Source organism: Carcharodon carcharias, chromosome 9 (assembly GCF_017639515.1).
Source record: "Carcharodon carcharias isolate sCarCar2 chromosome 9, sCarCar2.pri, whole genome shotgun sequence".
Lineage (NCBI taxonomy): Eukaryota > Metazoa > Chordata > Chondrichthyes > Lamniformes > Lamnidae > Carcharodon > Carcharodon carcharias.
This window is the reverse complement of record NC_054475.1, coordinates 93,799,094-93,819,769: the sequence shown is the minus strand read 5'-3', so window position 1 is coordinate 93,819,769 and position 20,676 is coordinate 93,799,094. Positions and strand designations below refer to the sequence as shown.

Here is a 20,676-nt window from a genome sequence, read left to right as displayed (position 1 = left end):
AGATAACACATCTTTTCAGGAAAATTGAAAAGGCTGTAGCTTAACAGCTGATCTGATATAATTTTTTCAGAGTCACACAGTAAAGACACTTATAACTTCAAGAAACCATTGGCTCACTTTAAAACTTTGACAGGCTCCAGCTGACTGTCCTTCAGCTAATTAAAGTGCTTTTGATGACCGACAGACAATTTTCAGATCAATCTGATTGGTTCAGGGAGGTTCTAATCCTATCTTCCAACTGATCTGACTGGTTTTGAGAGTCTCCAGTCCAACATGCAAATTGATCTGATTGCTTTGAACAACCTCCAGCCTACTCTACAACTGCTGTGATTGGAAAATATAAGGAACCTTCAATTCTACACATGAACATTTGACTTTTCTTATAAAATGCTGGTCCTTAGGTTGAAACACCATATTATGATTTATGATTATGAATTACAAGAACAACTAACTTGTAATGAGCATTACTGAAGACAATCAGTATATGATTGCAAAACCTGGTGTGTAGGTTTACACTTGATCTCTATTTTTTGGAGGTTGCCACTTAATGGCAAAATTGTATCTGAGCTAATGCATGTTAAAATCCTATTTTTGGGGGCAATATAAAGCTGATTAAATATCCTAATGCTTGCTCACTAATAAGCTTACTATTCCTTTATACCACTCCCCAACAACTTTGTCATTTTGTGAGATAGATGTAAACTTCTTTTTGAAATGCAACTCCCATATAACTCAACTCTGCAGTATTTCCTATTGACAGCTTTGACTGTAGAAACTCACCAAGCTTCCATCAGTAATAACCCCTAGCCTTTAGACCTCCAACGAGAAGAGCAAATATAAATATAAAAAATATTGCACATTTACAGACACATCACAAGCTGTACAACAGCTAAATAGCAGTGAAGTTTAGACTAAAATGTAATATCCCCCAGCCTTTAGACCTCCACTGGGAACACCGTCTCCAAGTTTCCTCCTAATCAAATATCATCCTGACTTGGACATGTACCACTGTTTCTTCAATGCTGATACTAAATCCTGGAATTCTCCACCAAATATTAAACTCCTCTACCCAAAATTTTAGTTCAATTATTTTTTTTAGTATTATGCTGTCACAGTAGCTGAACAAATCTAAGTCAGTAGCAATAAGTTGGAAGTATGATTCACACTTCTGTGAAACTCAGAAGTGTGCAGGTTAACAAAATTATTCATTTTGTGGCAATGTTCAAGATCTAGGCACTGAAAGAATTAATTAAGTTTAAAAAGTTGAAAAACCTCATTGAGTTAGAAACCAATAACAGTAACTTACAAACAAGAATATGTTTATGGGTGTACAGTGAGGGATGTTGATCCTAAGCATTCTCCTATTTTGGGTGCTAATGGTAGCATTGTGCATTTGCAGATCTGGTACAGAATTAGTTAGGTATAAAGAAAAATCCTTTTTATTCCAAGTTAACAATATGCTTTATTTCAACCTAACCAACACCTCTAACTCTTACAACGCTTGGCATCTACCCAGCAATGTGGAAAATTGTCCAGGTACATCCTGTATACAAAAAGCAGGACAAATCCAACCAGGCAAATTACTGCCCCATCAGTCTATTTACTCTCCATTATCAGTAAAGTGATGTAAGGGGTCATCAACAGTCAGCACTTGCTTAACAATACCTGCTCACTGATGCTCAGCTTGAGACCTGCAAAAGGCATTTGGCTCCTGACCTTATTACAGCCTTGGTTCAAACATGGACAAAAGAGCTGAACTCCAGAGGTGAGGTGAGAGTGGCTGTCCTTGACATCAAGGCTGCATTTGACCGGGTGTGGCATCAAGGAACCCTATCAAAACTGGGGACAATGGGAATCAGAGAAATTTCTCCACTTGTTGGAGTCATACCTAGCACAAAAGCTGTGTTTGTTGAAGGTCAATCATCTCAGTTCCAGGACATTATTGCAGGAGTTCCTCAGGGTAGTGTCTTCAGCCCAACCATCTTCAGCTGCTTCATCAATGACCTTCCATCATAAGGTCAGAATGTTCACTGATGATTGCACAATGTTCAGCACCATTTGCGACTCCTCAGATACTGAAGCAGTCCATGTCCAAATGCAGCAAGACCTGGACAATATCCAAGCTTGGGCTGACAAGTAATATTCATGTCACACAAATGCCAGGCAATGACCATCTCCACCAAGACAGAATCTAACAATCGCCCCTTGACATTCAATGGCATTACCATCGCTGAATCCCCTACTATCAACATCTTGGGGGTTACCATCGACTAGAAACTGAACTGGACTAGCCATATAAATACTGTGGTACAACAGAAGGTCAGAAACTAGGAATCCTGCAATGAGTAATTCACCTCCTGACTTCTGAAAGCCTGTCCACCATCTACAAGGCACAAGCTAGGATTGTGATGGAATACTCTCCACTTGCCTGGATGAGTGCAGCTCCAGCAACACTCAAGAAGCTTGACACCATCCAGGACAAAGCAGTCCACTTGACTGACACCCCATCCAATATTCACTCCCTCAACCACTGATGAACAGTGGGAGCAGTGTGTACCATCTACAAGATGCACTGCAGGAACTCACCAAGGCTGCTTAGACAGCACCTCCCAAACCCATGACGACTACTATTTAGATGGACAAGAGCAGCAGACAGATGGGAACACCACCACCTGGAAGTTCCCTTCCAAGCCACTCACCATCCTGACTTTGAAATAAATTGTCGTTCTTTTACTGTCGCTGGGTCAAAATCCTGGAACGCTCTCCCTAACAGCACTGTGGGTGTACCTAAACCACATGGACTGCAGTGGTTCAAGAAGTCAGCTCCCAACCACCTTCTCAAGGGCAATTAGGGATGGGCAATAAATGCTGGCCTAACTGGTGACACACACATCCCATGAACAAATCCAAAAAAGTAAACTGCATTAGTATGATGCATACCTTGGTTCTACACCACCCGATGTCTTTAGGTGAGATTGCCAATTTTTGTGCAGCATTTGAGGCACTGTTCTGTGATCCCTGTCCATTTGGAACTGGGTTAAGATTATCCAAATCCATTTCACACACACAAATATGTTCACCAACTACCCTAATATTTAAATATAGGTCCCTGATGTATAAGCCTGTTGTCTGATCAGCATGTGAGTCAACCTAATTTCTTTTACAATTTTTTATTGTTTTCTATTTATATTCAGCTTTTGTATCAAATATGACTTCAGTATAGAAATGGTGACCAAGCCATGATTTTATTTTTTATTTAGGTACTTTGGAACTGGGTAGACTCATTTTAATTTCGTTTTTCAATTATGAGCACAGTAACCAGAAGAACAAATCATTTCCATCCATTAGCCTCCATTTTCTATTTCTGCTTCTATGGCATGTTAGATACATGGGAGCATTTGTGCCTCTGCACTTGCATGGCTACTAGATGTATACCAATGTCATGCTAACATTCTTAAGCTAAAATGAATTTTATGTTTCATTCCTTGTATACTAGGGTGGGAAGCACTGATCACTGTTTGACTCTGGTATGTTTACATACACAGTATGTATTTATGGTTTTATCTTTAGTAGTTTAGCAGTACAGTAAGCACTTGGCTTTCCTAAAAATCTAAGTTGGAGGACATATCTTGTTTTCCCCAGTTGATAGTTAGAAATCTACAGGGCATGGGTGCTTGTGCTTGGATCCCTGATGATGTGGAGGTGAATACCGATGTGTTCCCTTGTGATGTGAATGTGGAGGGAAGGAGAAGATTTTGCTAAATTGGAAAGATGTTTGTGTTCCTTGGAGGTCTGGATGCCAGGCTGTTGGATTTTGATTGCTGATTTCCCCCTCACGAGTATCTGAATTTTGCAGACTCCACCCTTTAATACATTCCTTTACATTTTAAACTAGAATCATACCTAGTTGCAATGAAATTTCTTCCATTTTCAAAAATAACAACAGCTAGGAAAATAATCCCTCTTTTCAAATTGGGTGAAGTACAAACAACCAGTTTGTCATTAAATATTTATACCATTTTTAACGTTTTAACATTACACAGACCAGTTAAAGTTCCATATATCAACAGCATGGATCTTATACACATCCTTGAATGGAATTTTCTTCATTCACAAACAATACCAACAAAGTTGACAATATAATGAATCCATGAATATATCAGGACAAATTTCTTGATGGAATTAGGTTCTGCTTTGAGGCACTGTCTAAACATGCTTGCTGTCTCTGTTCTCTGTACACCTTGTCTGTCACCTTACAGCAACTCCTGATGATCCCTTCATGGTGACTGCAGTACTGTTAAGTGACACATGAAGGGTGGAATCATTCTCCTTTCACTGTGAGAAGCTCTCTTCTCTGTGGTGCAGATGATTCTCTCAGCAAACAAGAACAACAATTTGTTTCAGACTCTCGTAGTTAGGTGTGTCTAGTGTACAATACACGAGTTTCTAGAAATTGAAGAAGCCACATCTTCAGATCTACTTAATATATCTTCTTCCAGCTTTGACATATTAAAAACAGCTTTCCATAATCTAAAAGCATGTCTTGAAAGTGCATTTGGAATACAATCTCTCTCCAATGATAATCTGTGAACATATTTATCATAAATAATTTATAAATTCATATAATAGTAGTCATTCTGTGTAAGGCGGCTCTTGTGCTATCTTGAGGGGGCACGATGCATAGTCTAGCCCTGCCTGGGATAATGTAATTTTTGGGGTGGAGGGGAATAGTGGATGGGTCAGGGCTCCATTTCAGTCTGGCCTTTATTGACTGACTTTTATCCCTGTCATGTAAGGAGATTCCTGGGGTCTACAAATGCACTCCTGCTGCTGCTCCAAGCAGTCTAATGGGTCCGGGACAGGGAGCCCTGACAGGATCATTAATGATTTGTTCCAGATTGTAAATGTGGGGCACACAGGTAGAGCAAAAGAAATGTCAAATGTGTGCAGGTGATGCGTGTTCATGGCATCGTAGAATGATAGTGTGTTACCATCATAGTCTAGGAGGACACCAAGCCTCCGCAGCTGATGGCTAGCATCCACTGACATCTCTTTGCCACTGTGCCTGACAGCAAAGTTGTTATTGCAGCGCGAGAATACCCAAGAGGATGAATTCTTTCCATTCCACTCATTCTTCGGGGCTGATTTATAGGAAATGCCAATGGAATACCTGGAGAGATAGAAACAGAATGAAAAGTCATGTAGCCTTTCTCAATTATTAGTCTTCAGTTTGCTAGCATTTCTAGCTAGAGGTGTGAAAGAGGACAGGACGGCAGTGCTTTGATCTGATCTGTTGGTTATGGGATCGCTCCTTCTGTCTATCTTGTGCTGCTTTCGCTATTTGGCATGCATGTTGTCTTGTATTGTAGTTTCACTAGGTTTGTACCTCATTTTTAGGTAAGCCTGATTCTGCTCCACAGCATGCTCTCCTACACTTCTCATTACACCAGGGTTGTTTCATTGGCTTGTTGGTAACGCTAGAGTGAAGGATATGCTCAACCACTCGGCCATGCGGTTCCAGATTGTGATGAAGACTGCAGGCCTGGGTTGGGAGGTTGGGGGTGTTGGTGGTGCTGGTGGGGTGGGGGGAGAATTGGAAGCCTGGTGGTGGTGGTGTCAGGAATGGGGGTTTGTAATTCTCATTGTGGGATCTGATGCTGTTAAGAGAAGGTTGTTAGGTGGGAGTGGTGTCTGATCGTGGAGATTCCTCAGGCAGGCACCTGGGTCCAGGAGGTAGGTGTATGGACATTCACCTCCTGAATCCTCAATGAAGCTGCTGGGCTTCCCAATAGTTAGGGCTACATTTTATGTACCCCCACCAGGTGTGTTTTCTGCAGCGGAACATGTAAAGTAGGGTGGGTGCCCACCCCACCAACTTCCCTTCCACCCCTGTGTTCACCCCCATAATACAGGGGAGTGGGCGTGCACCAAAATCGGCAGCCTGTTCACCATATTTAAATATTAATCAAAGGTCAACTAGGCTTCTTACCAAGCCAATTGGGAGGCGGTGGTGGGGGGTGCATGGTTCGTCCTCCTTGGAAGCAGAGACAGTTCCACTCCAGCCCGGCCTGCAACCATAAAGTGCTGTGGGCAGGCTAAACATGGGCAGAGTGGGACATCTGCCCCTCACTGCAGAGGAAGCCCCAACCTCAGGGGCTACCGGCCAAGCAAGATTGGCCAGCAGCTCCAGCAGCACCAAGAGCGCATTAGTGGGAGCTGCTGGGGCTGCAATGAGGAAGCAGAATAAGGCCCAAAGGGTCCCTCGAAACAGGTAAGTCCAGGGCCCTGGCCAGGCAGCCCTACCACTGCCGCATCTCCACCCCACCTGTAGTATTCTGCCTTTAGAAAACCTGATCGACCAGAGTTAAAGTTGGAAAGCTGAATAGTATGAGGCTCACAGCCTCATTATCATATTTCAAGTACCAAGGGCCGTGTTGGCTTCCCCTACCTTTTGGCTTCAGGTGAAGCTGGAAACGGGTGGTGGAAACGGGTGGTGGGGGGTGGTTGGTGGTGAGTTTGGATTGGGAAACAGATTTTTCAGACTTTGACCCCTCCGCCCCACACCAAAATCCTCCTTTCGACCCAATTCGACCCTATTTTGTTTAGGTTTAAATTTTCCATCTATAGTTCCATTAGTGATGGTAGATGGTCAATTCTTTCATCCTGCTGTCATCAGCTTTTCCTGTTTAAACTATTTTTTAAGATTGCCAGAAGGTGAAAAAATATGAATGAAAAGAAGCTCCCTTAATGGCTGAATGGATAAGTGCACTGTATAATGTGATACAGAGCCTCAAATGCCAGGATGTTACATACAGATTAACGTGAAGAATTGCTATTTGGTTGTGGTAATGGAGGGCTGTTTAATATACTACAGTATGATTTGTTACCTTAAGCTAAAAACTGAAAAGGGGTGAGAGTTGGGAGCAGAGTCTATCAAAAATTTTAAATCCACATTGTTTATAACTTTATAAGAGAGGTATGGGTGGAGATGTTTGATGTTATTCGTTCAAAACTCTGTACCATGTGCATCCACCAAGTAGGACCTCCCAGTAATGGCAGCCACTGTCGATGAATACATTCCCCAATGCCCCGTAGCTCCCTTGGCTGCCAAACCGCTCGGGGGTATGGCTTTTCTTCATGGAATTCTCATCCCGTTCCATAGCCAGGCCATCATTGGACAGCTTCAACTTCTTGTGAGCAGTTTTGGGATCCAGTTTGAATGGTTGACCTGGAAAATGCATGCCAAGAACAAAAATGTAAATTTAAACAAACCGTCGCCATTAGCACTGCATTACCTTTCAACTAACGTTATTATGAGCTTGACTGTTCTTTGCACTTCATTTATAATCTATTGGTATCAGTTAAAGATCAGCACCAATGATAGTTACATCACTTCAACAACTTGATGACATTTGAACCCCAGCTTCAGTTACAATAACAAAAGGGTTTTCCACATGGGTATATTTAAGTAGATCTACAGAAAGGGATTGATTTCCTTCATGTTATTTCTTTCTGATTTACTTTTCATTTATAACTCCCACCCCTTAACAGCATAGGACCAGGAATGGGCCATTTAGCCTTCGAACCTGTTGTGCCACTTAGTGAGATCATGGCTGACCTGCCACTGAAATAAATATAGCCGCTTTTGTCCCATATCCCTTGCTATATTTGGTTTTCAGAAATCTATTAACATCAGTTTTAAAATTAACAATTTCCCTTTAGGGGGAATTTTATGCAAGTGGCAGGGGTCTTGGCTGTTGGTTGGAGAGCCGGCGAGAGACCTTGGTTCCCTCCTCTAATAATCGGCTATCGGCAGGCATTCCATGGGATCAAGGCCCCGAGGGTGGGAAGTCCTGCCAGCTAAGAGCTGCTGGCCAATCAGAGAATGGCGGCTCTTTTGCTCAGTAGTGCTACTGGGGAGTGGTGGCTGCTGTGGGAAGTAAACCCAGCAGAGGCCTAGGATTGTGGAGTGACCCAGGCCAATGATAGAGGGAGAGGTTTTGTGGTTTGGAGGCCACGGGGGAGAGAAGTATAGAGGGGCCAGTAGCAAGGGCAGAGGCTGCCTGTTAGTGGGTCGCCCTGCTTTGTGATGTCAAGTCCCTTTGATCAGGCACTGAGTGCCTTTGAACAAGGGACATCTTCTGGGAGATCACAAGGAACCTGTACAGTTATGCTTGTCATGGTCACTGAGTGGCAACAGGCCTGCCTGTTGTTGGTTTAAAACCAAAGGTGGTAGGATGAGGCCCTTAAGCGGGCATTAATTGCCCACCTAAGGGCCTTAATTGATGGTGAGGTGGCAAGGCCATCCATGGGCCTTCCTGCCACAGACTTAATTGGGGTAGCGGAGGGGTCCCCACCCACTACCATCCTGCCCAATTAAATGCCCTCCTTGCCTACATACTCGCCACAGGGAAGGACATTAAATATTGCCCAGTGTACGTACAAGTATTTCCTAATTTCACTCCTGAAAGGCTCTAAATTTTAGACTAGTTAGCCTCCTAGTTCTGGATTCTGCAGCCAGCAGTAATAGTTTCTCTGTATTCACCCTATTTTTCTTAATATCTTGAAAATTTTGATCAAATCACTCCTTCCTATTTTCATCAATTCCACTTATTTTACTTTTTAAAAGTTATTCTTGAGTTTTCAAAGTGGAGAATGAGGCTGCTGTTGCATTGCAGCTTCTAAATTTCAGTGAATAGAACCCTCAGTTGTTTAATCATCCCTCCTTGTAATTTATCACTTTGAAGTCCAAGCACACCATTTCTGTAAATCTACGCTGCACTAGCTATATGGCCAATACATCCTTCGTAAGTTGCCCAGAACTTCTTGCAGTACTCCAGGACTTTGCACAGTTGTAGCATATATTCCAGCCCCTTGTACCCTAGTCGTCTATAAAGGCCAGCATTCCATGAAGCTTTTTGATTACTTTTGTACCTGTTCATTCCATTTTAATGATCTATTTACCTGATCTATGGACCCTTAATTCTCTTTGGGCCTCCACTGTTTTTAATTTTTCACCAATTAGAAAGTACTTTGTTCTATCTTTTTGGATCCAAGTTGACTGCACATTTGCCCACATTGAAATCCATTTGCCACAGCTTTACCTATTCAGTTAATCTATTAATACCTCTTTACAATTTTATGCTTCCAACTAAACTGCTTACAATGCTACCTATCCTTGTGTCATCAGCAAACTTGAACATAAGACTATAAGAAATAGGAGCAGGGGTAGACCATGCAGCTCCATGAGCCTGCTCCACTATTCAATATGATCAAAGCTGACCTTCTGTCTCAACTCCACTTTCCTGCCCACTCCCTGGCACGAATTTTCTTGCAATGTCGAGTATGTCAATGGTGGGATGGAAGTGTGGGGGATTTCAGGTCGTGGGCAGGGCAGCTGGCCATATGGATTTGTGTGGTAGCCTAACAATTAGGTATTAATGAATGAGGTGCCTGACCAATCATGCAGTAGGGGTGGGCAGGAAGTCGATGATCCTGCTGTTACGAGTCGTAGGTCAGGGCACTATATTTAGAGGGCTCCCATTTCTCCCAGGGCTCTATTCACAACTTCCACTACAATCTTAAATCTTTTTTATTTCTTAATTCTACCCATATGGCTTCCACTGCCTGCTAACTCGCTCATCATTGAAATGATTACATCCTTAATCATTAAGGGTCCTCCCCTCCTTTATAGTTTCTCTATATTTCCTCCAGGCCTTAACCTGACATATTTAATTCCTGTCCTGACCTTGTAACCATGAACCATGTATATCATACCCTCCAAGTTGAATTTGTTTCTGTAATTCATTCAGTTAGTCCCTTATACTCTGTGTATTTATATAAAGAACTTGGGTCACACACCCTAACCTGTCCTTCTGTTCTGTTGTTCCAGCACTAATCCTATGTCCAAATTCCTCCTTACTTTTCAGCATGTTAGCTGCAATGCAACAGCAGCCTCATTCTCCATTCTGGAAACGCAAGAATAACTTTTAAAAAGTAAAATAAGTGGAATTGATGAAAATAGAAAGGGATAAGGGCTGGAGTTTTACAACGCACAACCCCACCCCCCCACCCGACCACCAGGGGTGGGATGGCAGGTGGGGGTGCTGCAAATTGGGTGCCATGGCAGTGGCGCCATGCCTGCTGCCTACCTGCCCCTTCCCAATCCTACTGCAATTTTACCAGTGGTGGTAGAGGTGTCAGGCGGCCCACTCCCCCGTGGACCAAATAAGGTCCTTAGGTGGCCAATTAATGGCCACTTAAGAACCTCCTTCTGCTGCCGCTGGGATTTTACCTGTGGTGGGAGAGGCTGGAGCCAAGTGCCCAGCTTGCCAGGTGAAAACTGGCAGACTGGTGGCTGGGCAAGGTGGAAACGCCTCCTTTTCAGGCTCCCTGTGCCCAGGGCAGGCCCCTCCCCCTCATCCCAAGGTCATTCTCCCTCACCAGCTTTCTCCACCCACTTTCCGATGATCCCAGCCCTCCAGCCTGGCCCTGGTGAAACCCCAGTGGCTGTTAAGTGGCTGGAGGTTCAGCCAGCCAAGCATAGGTAGGCTTGCCTCCAACTTCTAAGCCGGGGGGGGCAGGGACCTTGTCCCTGATATATGATTCACCCCAGGGTATGTAATTTGATACAAAAAAACTGTCAATGGCCATAAAAGCGAAATACTGCAGCTGCTGGATATCTGAACTAAAAATAGAAAGTGCAGGAAATATGATGAAAGGTCACTGACTGGAAACGTTAACTCTGCTTCCCTCTCCAGATGCTGCCTGACCTGCTGAATATTTCCAGCTTTTCTGTTTCTATTACTGTCAATGGATATGATGTGTTAGAAACTTTCTACCAATGCCAGGCTATGGGGTATACATCCTTGTAAATCCAAGACCTATCAATGCCAGATTATTGGGTATACCATATGTACCAACAAACTGTCAATGACAGTTTATTTAATGAGCCATGTAGCACACCATATGCTGTTAATGCCAGACAGTTGGCTCTGTTTTGTTGTTGACTTGGTTGCAGTTCAATAGAGTTGACACTAGCAGAGACCTAGGACAGAATTTTCAGATCGGCGGATGGGTATGATTGGCAGGCCCTGGATAGGCCAGGAAATGGGCTGCCGCCCATGATCGGCCCACGACCGTGATTTCACACTGGCTGGCCAATTAAGGCCTTCCCAGCGTGAAACGCGGCTTCCCAATGGTCGGGAGGGGCCAGATGCGGGTGGGGGCGTGTTGTGTACTGGGTTCATTGGCAACCCGGCAGGCAGTTTAAAACTGGCAATGGCAGCACCTTGAAGACTGCCAGTGAAGAAGCATACAGTCTGCGGTGCGGAGACGGTACCTATAGCCTCGGCAATGGTTGGAGACACCAGGCGGGAAGGCAAGTTGGGTGGGCACTTGGCCTCCCGCTTTTCGGACGAGTGCCCTGCCATGCTCCTGGAGGAGTTGACTGCCAGGAGGGACACCCTTGTACCAACAGACAGAAGGAGGAGGCCACCACACCTGATGAAGAGAGACTGGGAGGAGGTGGCAGCGCAGGTCAGCAGCCATGATTTTGTGCGGCACGCATAGGTTCAGAGCCACAAAAGGTTCAATGACCTGCTGCGCTCAGGAAGGGTGAGTACCATGTTGGCATGGATCAGTGTGGTGAAGTGTTAAGGGCTGGCTGTCACCCTGTGGAGCTCAGGGGTGCTAGAGTCTGAGAGCTGGCCAAGGGGGTGAGCTCTGGCTGCTTGGACTGAGTGCCTTGCGGCTTGAGGGCCATGACTCGGATGTGCCCTGCAAAGTGTTCCTCAGGTGGAGTTGGCCAGGCTGCAATGGCGCTGCAGGTACAGAGTGGACTAATCAATGCTCTTCTGTCCTTTCAGGAGAAGACAAGCTATAACCAATAAGAGAGGTCACATACAGGTAGAGGCCTGCCCAACCTGCTGCTGCTGACCAGGTTCGAGCAAGATGCCCATGAGCTGGAGAACTGGCATGCTCTCTGTGCAACTGGGCGTGGAGAGGCTGGGGTGTCAGGCAAAGGTAAAAACACAGTGCACATACAGTTTTGGATTGTGCAACCATTCTAGTGTAGTCTCTTCATTGATGGCAGCCTCAAACCTAGAGTCCCCATTGATCATTGAAAGACAATGGCACGACAATGCAGATTTCCATTGACTCAGCAGGGTGCCTGGCATGCACAGTGACATTGTGAAGTCCTTGTTGTCACTTAGATTTGACAGCACACACTCAATCGCAGGACCCCGAAGGGCCAGCCCTGAGGGTCACCAGGCTTCATCTGCACCTGCGTCACACCTGCTCTCTGAACCAGGGACCAGCACAGAGACCAGCATCTCAGTGGGCATTAGCTCATTGGCTACATTGTCAGTGCACATTGGTGAGAGCATTCACATTCGCTTGAGGTGCAGGCGGAGGCAGAGAGTGCCCAGGGTGCCGGCAATCAGCGAGCTGTTGGAGACCAGGATGATGCTGGGTTGAAGGCAGAAGATGAGCCTCTGGAGTCATCCATTGGGTGGCAGATGCTGGATGTCCAGCGGGATGTGCGGGAGGATCTGGCAGAGATCTATTAAGGTATGCGTGCCATGGCCTCTGTTGTGAAGAGGTCCATGCGGAGGTTGAGCACTGTGTTGACCCTCATGGCCGAGCGCACTGCCTCCTCCATTGAGAGAGTGGCAACCCTCATGGAGAGGCAGCTCCAGGAACAGAATCAGGGGTTCCTGGGGTTGCGCTTAGACCTGCAAATCCTCATACTGGCAATGATCTCTGCGTAATATTCTGCCCTTAGACTCCAGTGCTAGCATAAAACAATAATATTGACCCCAATATCACAGAGACACAGTTCAGCAGATGATGCTTCTCTGTCATACTGGATTAAAAAAAAACACTTGTAACATAACATTGGAGGCTACTTTTTCAGGTCAGAGGTGTGTCCTGCATGGGCCAGCAATGTTGCATTTACGTTACTATTAGATAGATACTATGCCCAACATTGGAATAAAGTAGCAGCCAGCAAATTGAAGTCATGATTGTAATTTTAAACAGTTTAATTTTTATGATTTTGGCAATTCAGTCAGCTCTCCTTTGAGAATGGTGCTGTCTACTCCAACTTGTGATAATAAACAAAATAGAATGCATAATACAAACAGCCTCCATAGCAACAGTTCCCCAATATACATGTACTTGAAAATAAGTAGTAAGTTAGATTCCTTCACATGAACATGACTACATCAATATTGGAAGGGATTCGGCAATTCTAATCCTTCAGTGTGTGATACCTTCTCAGCTAGGCAACAAAGCTCCTGTCATAACTACATTGATTGTTGGTGTTCTCCCTGAGATTAACCTGTCAAGATATCTGATCATTTGATGTCACGTTGATATTTTGTTCCAGCTCCAAATAGATGTGCTTTTGATTCAAATAGAAACCTGATTCAGGTACACAGGACAAGATTTTCCAATGGGCTTCAGGACAATGAGTGCTGAGCCTGGACTTGCTGGGGTACAGGCCTAATTGGCCCTGCTCACCATCAAATTAAGAACGACAGCACACTCCCAATGCTGTAGCCGGCTCAAACACAGGGCTGCCAGCTCTAGAGCCCTGGCAATCACACCAGGAGAGGTGGGCGCTACTGAGGCAGTCAGGAGACCTCAAGGCCTAAAACTGGAGGTGCCCTCAGAGGTATCAATTTAAAATCAAATACAGATGGACCAAGCAGGCAGATGAGGGGAAATCCCTCTGACAACAGTGTTTGGTCGATGGGGGGCGGTGGAGGCCCCCTTTTTGGGGGATGGAGTCTCCGGATCCAATGGCCCTGCCAGCCTGCTGCAGGGAGGCCACATCCATTGAGGTTGAAGCTTCCTCATTTGGTGGAGGACTACCCCGTCCACTGGCAAAATGCCACTGGGCTCTCTAAATTGCCACTTTGTCGGGACCTTCATTATTTAATTTAGCTGCCCACCTCCGTGGTATCGGCAGCCGATATTCATCCCAGTCGGTCATTAGGAAACTTCCCTGATGGCAGAAATCCATTGGTGAGCTGTCCTGACTCAGGTCTTCGCTAGCCTGGAACCCCCACCCACCACCCCCAACCCACCTCAAAGCCTACCACCCCAGGACCTGGAAAATTCAGCCCACAATTTCAATGGACCAAATCTGCCTGATTCACTCTTACTGTGCTGAATCCCTGACTCATACACTATTCTGGGACACTGGTAAATAATTTTAGAAAAGGTACAATCCTTGCATTATATACAGATATTTTCCACCCCATTTTTTTCAAGTAAAGATGGAACTGGCATTTATAAAACATCTCCCAAAGCACTCTGCAAGCAATAGAGCAGATTTTGAAATATAATCACTATTGTAATGTCGGTAAAGCACAGGAGCTAATTTCAACCCAGCAAGGTCTCAAAAATTGCAACGAAATACATGATCAGATAATCGTTAGTGGTAGGTGTTGGTCAGTACATCATGGGATTCCCCTAATTCCTTACTCTGTTCTTCAAACACTGCCAATGCATCTTTTACATGCAAGTGGGCGAGCAACCATGGTCTCTGTTTGTTTAATCAAAGGAAAAAGGGTAATATAGCACTCCCTCAGCAATGCAGTGAGCATCTGTGGATCCATAGGTGTTGGCTCAGTGCTGTTCCTCATATGTTATCCTATGCATTGAGTGTCATCAGGTGATTTATTTATTTTTTTATTCATTCATGGGATGGTGGACATCACTGTCTAGGCCAACATTTATTGCCCATCCCTAACTGCCCTTGTTCAGAGCCAACCACATTGCTGTGGGTCTAGAGTCACATATAGACCAGGTATGGATGGCAGATTTCCTTCCCTAAAGGACGTTAGTGAACCAGATGGGTTTTTGCAACAGTTGACAATGGTTTCATGGTCATTATTAGACTTTAAATTCCAGGTATTTTACTGAATTCAAATTCCATCATCTGCCGTGGCCTGATTCAAACCCAAGTCCCCAGAGCATTGCTCTGGGTCTCTGGATTACCAGTCCACCAACAATACCACTACACCACCACCTCCCCATTTTATTTGAATGCAAAGAGCATCACAGCTAAAACAGCCCTACCTTCACAACAGTGACTACATTTCAAAAGTACTTCATTGGCCATGAAGCACTTTGCGTTCTTCTTTGGTGGTGAAAGGCACTCTCGAGATACAAATTTTATCTTTCAAAGGCCCACAAATTGGAGATTCATTAGAAGCAGGACTCTAGCCTGATTTTTACACTCTCCAAGTGAGTGTACATGGAGTTTAACTACACCATCCTGACTGAGATCATTTAACTCGGCATAGACCAGGGATTAAACCTGGCACATTCCCGGACTCAGAACCAATTTTTTTTAAGATGGAGTTACTGAATATTTAAACAGCCGGTTGAACTGGACAGCCATGTAGTTAAAAGCACGTCCCAGTGTAATACATAATCATACAGTTAAAAGGTCCAAGGTTTGATCCTCGTTTTGAGCTGTACTACTTACTATTTTATTGTAACAACAATCGAGATTGGCCTCCATAGCCTGGCTAAAGAGTAAAATCAGCCCTAATTCCTGCTTCTGATATTTATCAAGTTCTCTTTGGAATGACATCTAACCATTAGGTGATTACAGAATTGATATTGACAATGTCACCTCCTCAAGATTGAACAGCTGGCGGATACTTGCACATAAAGAATAGGATGAGTTACCATTGCGCTGCTAACTTGTGAAATTGAGTTGACTTTTTCAAGAAAAGAGAGAAAGAAGGAAAAAGAACAGAAGCAGAATTTTTACTTCATTTCTATTTTTTGAATATTTTTGCTTTAAACAACAACCAATATCAGTACAAAGTTGAAAAATGTTTCAGTGATGTCTCATTTGAATTGAGTGCATAAATCCATCTCCCTCGCATTGCCAGGTCTCAACCACTTCTCTATTATGTTTTATGTATGAATGGCCTCCTGTGCTGTACTATTCTGTGACTCAATGTTCTGAAATTTGACCCCACATTATGAACAGTACCAAAGCAGTTCCTGAATAAAAACATCAAGCCTTTGATTACTTCATTAAATTTACTATGTGAAGGAGACTTTTAAGATAAATAAACATAAAAACTAACACTAAAAGTTCACATTCCTTTTGAATGCTCCTTAAAAGGGTCCTGATGGGAAAAGTCTGGTGAGAGTTTTCATTTCCTCCTAGTTGCACATGGTTATTGTATTAATGCAAAATCCCTTTGTGTGTAATTGTAATGCAATAGATCTGTTAATTGCATTTAAACAGCACACAAAGGAATATAACTCAAACATGGTAACCAATGCACCACCAGAGGAAATTAAATCATTTTTTTATTATTATATTGCTACAACACATCATTATACATTCCATTCAGACTATACATGGTATACAGTGATAACAAGTAAGCCTTACAAAATGACTTTTGCTAGGCCCTGGAGGCTGATTGCATGCCTAATCCTAGCTCAATTATCATCTATGCAAACACTTTCTGCCAAAAATTACTGAATAGCCAACAGGAGGAGAAACTATAGCTACTTTTCCTCTCTCTAGCCAAGGGGTTCTTAGTGCCAATTTTAACATGCCTCCTGCTCATCTAGCTGAGATTAGCTAACTGAAATGGAACTGTAAATGCTTCAGTTATGTACTGTTTTTCTTAGCAAAACCCAATTATTGCTTATGTTAACCAAGAGGGTAACAACAAGGCAAGGATTTCCCATTGCTAAGAGGATGAGATCAGAATAAGATTTATTCATTTGTTAACTAAAAGGATGATTCTGGCCTGAAGTTTGTTAATTGTCAACGGCAAGGATGAGGCCAACCAATGATTTCTATCTAGTTAATTAACAGTGCAGTCTTGAGTAAACAACATGGCTAAGAAATCATAAGGGAGTACTTACTATTAGTCTTCAGTCTAGCCGGTTCACTGATGCGACTGCCAGCCTGGTTAATTGCCTTCACAATAAAGATATATCTGGTCCCAGACTGTAGTCCATGCACAGTGTAATGGTTTTGCTTGATGTTGGGAACAATCATCCAACTATCAATGGAGTTGTACAAACCTGTAATGAGAAGAGTTATGACTAAATAAAGAAATAAGCACAAAAAATTATTAGACACTTGAGCTGCATGTGAACAAAAAAAAAACTCCACAGGAGACTTGCATAGAGGTTTGAATTTACCTGTTATTTGTAAACTATGACTCTGGTAAAGAAGACATTCAATCATATATGTAATGACAAGAGCTTTTGGAATTGCATCCATTGAACTTGGGGAGGGATGATGGAAGACTCACCTGCTCCTCTTAACAAGAAGTTGGATTTTTGGATGCACAGAACAGAAACTTGGCAGATCTAGGTTCCTCCCCAAATTCTGATTACCACTGTGGCTGATCCATCCAATTTCAGCCCTTCCACTGGAATTTTGTGACCAAGATTATTATGAGAGTTACAAATTTCATGCTACATGGCTCACAATAAGTTGGAACACTTAGGTTGGATGATATGTGATTTTATAAGGACACAAATGTTATGTCATGTAATGCACAATTAACTATTCTATAGTTAATTGGAGCCATGTCCTTGCTAATGCACCACATTGAATTGTTGATAAATAAACACTAGTTGTGTGAATTTGGGATCTTAATTCATATTCCAGACTAGATCCCTGACTTGGTTTTTTTTAAGTGAATTGGTAAAGTTAATTCTGACTTCAGATATTCTGATTCTGACATTCTCTGTTCATAGATATTTATTTTATAGAAGTGTCACACACAAATTTGGTATGACATTTCAAAAGATGGACAAGTGTGATCACAAGAAATGCATGCTAGATGTGCCATTTTATTTTATGATGTTGTGTGTTGTACTCTCCAGCCAATCTAGGTAGATACTTTATAGTAGAAAGGAAATACTGCAATGTTCGAAGCACCATCATTCAAATGAGGTTTTTTAATTTGCTTAATATCTTTTCCCATGTCTTCCATTAAAGTTGGTGACTCCAGTTGGAGTACAGTACGATGGGCAACCCTCCCCAAGTGTACAAACTGTGGTGTCACTTTGCTATTCAACTAATGAAGCCATCAAAGCTGAGGATGTTCCTGTCCTAATTCAACATCCATAACTCATCTGGTTGGATAGTGAACTAGAGTGAAAACCCTGGCAGATTTTCTCCAACTTCTGGGAGCCCTCAGGCCAATTACATCTTCCCTATTGTTGCCCTCAATAACACAAACTAACTCAGCACAGGATGCAAATCAAACCTGGAAACTTATGGTCACCAGACAAGTTTAACCCATTAGGTCAGCAGGAGAATTCTGGGAAGAGGCTTTGGTCATTCAATTCAATCAACAATTAATTACTTTATTCAATTTGCATAGGCAGTGGTTAATTGTCTTATTATTAGGTTGAATCAATCGGCAAATGACTCCATGATCAATCTAGTCTATTTGGGGTGGGGGTGGGAGGGAATGGTGGGTGGAATGATGCTTAAACTTGTTTCAATTCAGGCTGCATGAAGAATCAATCCTTGCAATATTTGCTATCAATTGGTTATTCAAAATCCATTGTAGTATTTCAGAAGTTATGAAATTGAATCACTTTATTGAAGCCGTTTATCATAGAATCACAGATTGGTTACAGCACAGAAGAGGCCATTTGGACCATCATGTCTGTTCTGTCTCTCTGAAGAAGCAAATCATCTTGTATCATTCCCCTGCCTTCTCCCTGTAGCGCTGTACATTCTTCCTTTTCAGATAATAATCCAATTCTGTATTGAAAGCCTCGATTGAGCCTACCTTTATCGCACTCTCAGGCAGTGCATTCCAGATCATAACCACTTGCTGCATGAAAAATATTTTCCCATGTCACCGTTGCTTCTTCAGCCACTTAACTTAAATCTATGCCCTCTGGCTATAAACCCTTCCACCTATGGGAGCATTTTCTCCCTATGTATTCTGTCCAGACCCCTCATGATTTTGAATACGACTATCAAATCTCCCCTCAACCCTCTCTTCTCCAAGGAAAACAGTACCATTTTCTCCAACCTATCAGACAACTGAAGTTACTCATCCCTTAAACCATTCTCATGACTATTTCTTTGAACTCTTTCTAAGCCTTCACATCCTTCCTAACGTGGGGTGCCCAGAGCTGAGCACAGTACTCCAGTTGAGTTCGAACCAATTTACAAGTATACAAGTTTAATGTGGCTTCCTTGCTTTTGTATCATATGCCCCTATTAATAAAGCCTGAGATGCTGTATGCTTTATTAACTGCTCTCTTAACATGTCCTGCCATCTTTAACGATTTATTCACATATACCCCAAGGCCCCTCTGCTCCTACACCCTCTTCAGAATTGCACCCTTTATTTCATATTGTGTCTCCACATTCTTCCTACCAAAATGAATCACTTCACGTTAAGTGTCATCTGCCATTTGTCCATCCATTCCACCAACCAATGTTCTTATGAAGTTCCCCACTATCCAGTGCATAGTTCACAATACTTTTGTACCGTCCACAAATTTTGAAATTGTGCCCTATACACCAAGGTCCAGAGTATCTCAGGAAGATGGGATCCTAACATTGGCTCCTGGGGAACTCCACCATAAACCTTCCTCCAGTCCAAATAACATCCATTAACCACTACTCTCTATTTCTTGTAACTCAGCCAATTTTGTATCCATGCTGCTACTGTCCATTTTATTCCATGTGTTCTAATTTTGCTCACAAGTCTGTTCTGAGGAACTTTAGCGAATGCCTTTTTGGAAGTCCATGCTCACCACATCACCAGCATTACCCTTAATAACCCGCTCTGTTACCTCTTAAAAAAGCTTAAGCAAGTTAGTTAAACATCATATGTCCTTAACAAATACATGCTGGCTTTTATTAATTAACCTGTATTTGCCCAAGCACTAATAATTTTGTCCCAAATTATTGTTTGTAGAAGCTCCCCTACCACCAAATTTAAACTAACTGGCTTGTAGTTGCTAGTGTTACACCCAATTTGTGAAACTGCCCATTTCATGAACTTGGCACTGGTAGAACCCATTTCATGAACTAGGCAAACCCATTGCCCGGATCATAAAATAGACAGTTTGACTGCTCATTTCATGAGCAGAATATTGCACTCATTAGGCAGGGGTGCGCCCAACCCGAACAAGCGTAAAAAGATGCGTGATGAAGTCGGGTGAGCATTCTGATGTCATCGCGCGCTCACACTATATTTTGGTTGGCGGGCGGGTGTGGAAGTCAGCAGCATTCCTACTGACAACTAACAGGCCTATTAAGGCCATTAAAAATCTAATTAAATGAATTTTTTTGCTGCCTGTCCAACCTTATGGGGTTTTGATCAAACAGAAACATTTTCAAATTAATTTCTAACATGTCCCTGTTAATGTGACAGTCACATGAGGGGACATATTATTAACATTTTTAACTTTATTTTTTATTTTCAAAATTCTTCAGCTCTCTGAGGCAGCTCTGTGCCTCAAGGAACTTTTAAGGCGCGCACCCCTACGCGTGCACACAATTCTGTGCTTGCGTTCCTTCCACCCCCCACCCCAGCAGAACTGAGTGCTGCAGTGCGCGACTCATGCTGGCTGGCCGTTAACTGGTCAGCCAGCGTGAAATCGAGGTTGCAGCCTGATCATGGACTGCAGTCG

The 20,676-nt window shown here is 43.2% G+C and overlaps 1 protein-coding gene across 3 annotated transcripts in view; it reads right to left on the bottom strand.

Annotated features, from left to right (window-relative positions):
* Nucleotides 1–3,232: 3,232 nt before the first annotated feature.
* Nucleotides 3,233–20,676, bottom strand: part of mid2 (midline 2) — a 277,586-nt gene continuing 260,142 nt past the window's right edge. For all 3 annotated transcript variants that reach the window (XM_041195865.1, XM_041195864.1, XM_041195866.1), the window contains exons 8-10: nt 16,918–17,079; nt 7,021–7,228; nt 3,233–5,170 (exon numbers count right to left, since the gene is read on the bottom strand). In XM_041195865.1, coding sequence (XP_041051799.1) covers nt 4,765–5,170; nt 7,021–7,228; nt 16,918–17,079 — 776 coding nt within the window. In that variant the 3' untranslated portion in view covers nt 3,233–4,764. The remainder of the gene's footprint in view (nt 5,171–7,020; nt 7,229–16,917; nt 17,080–20,676) is intronic.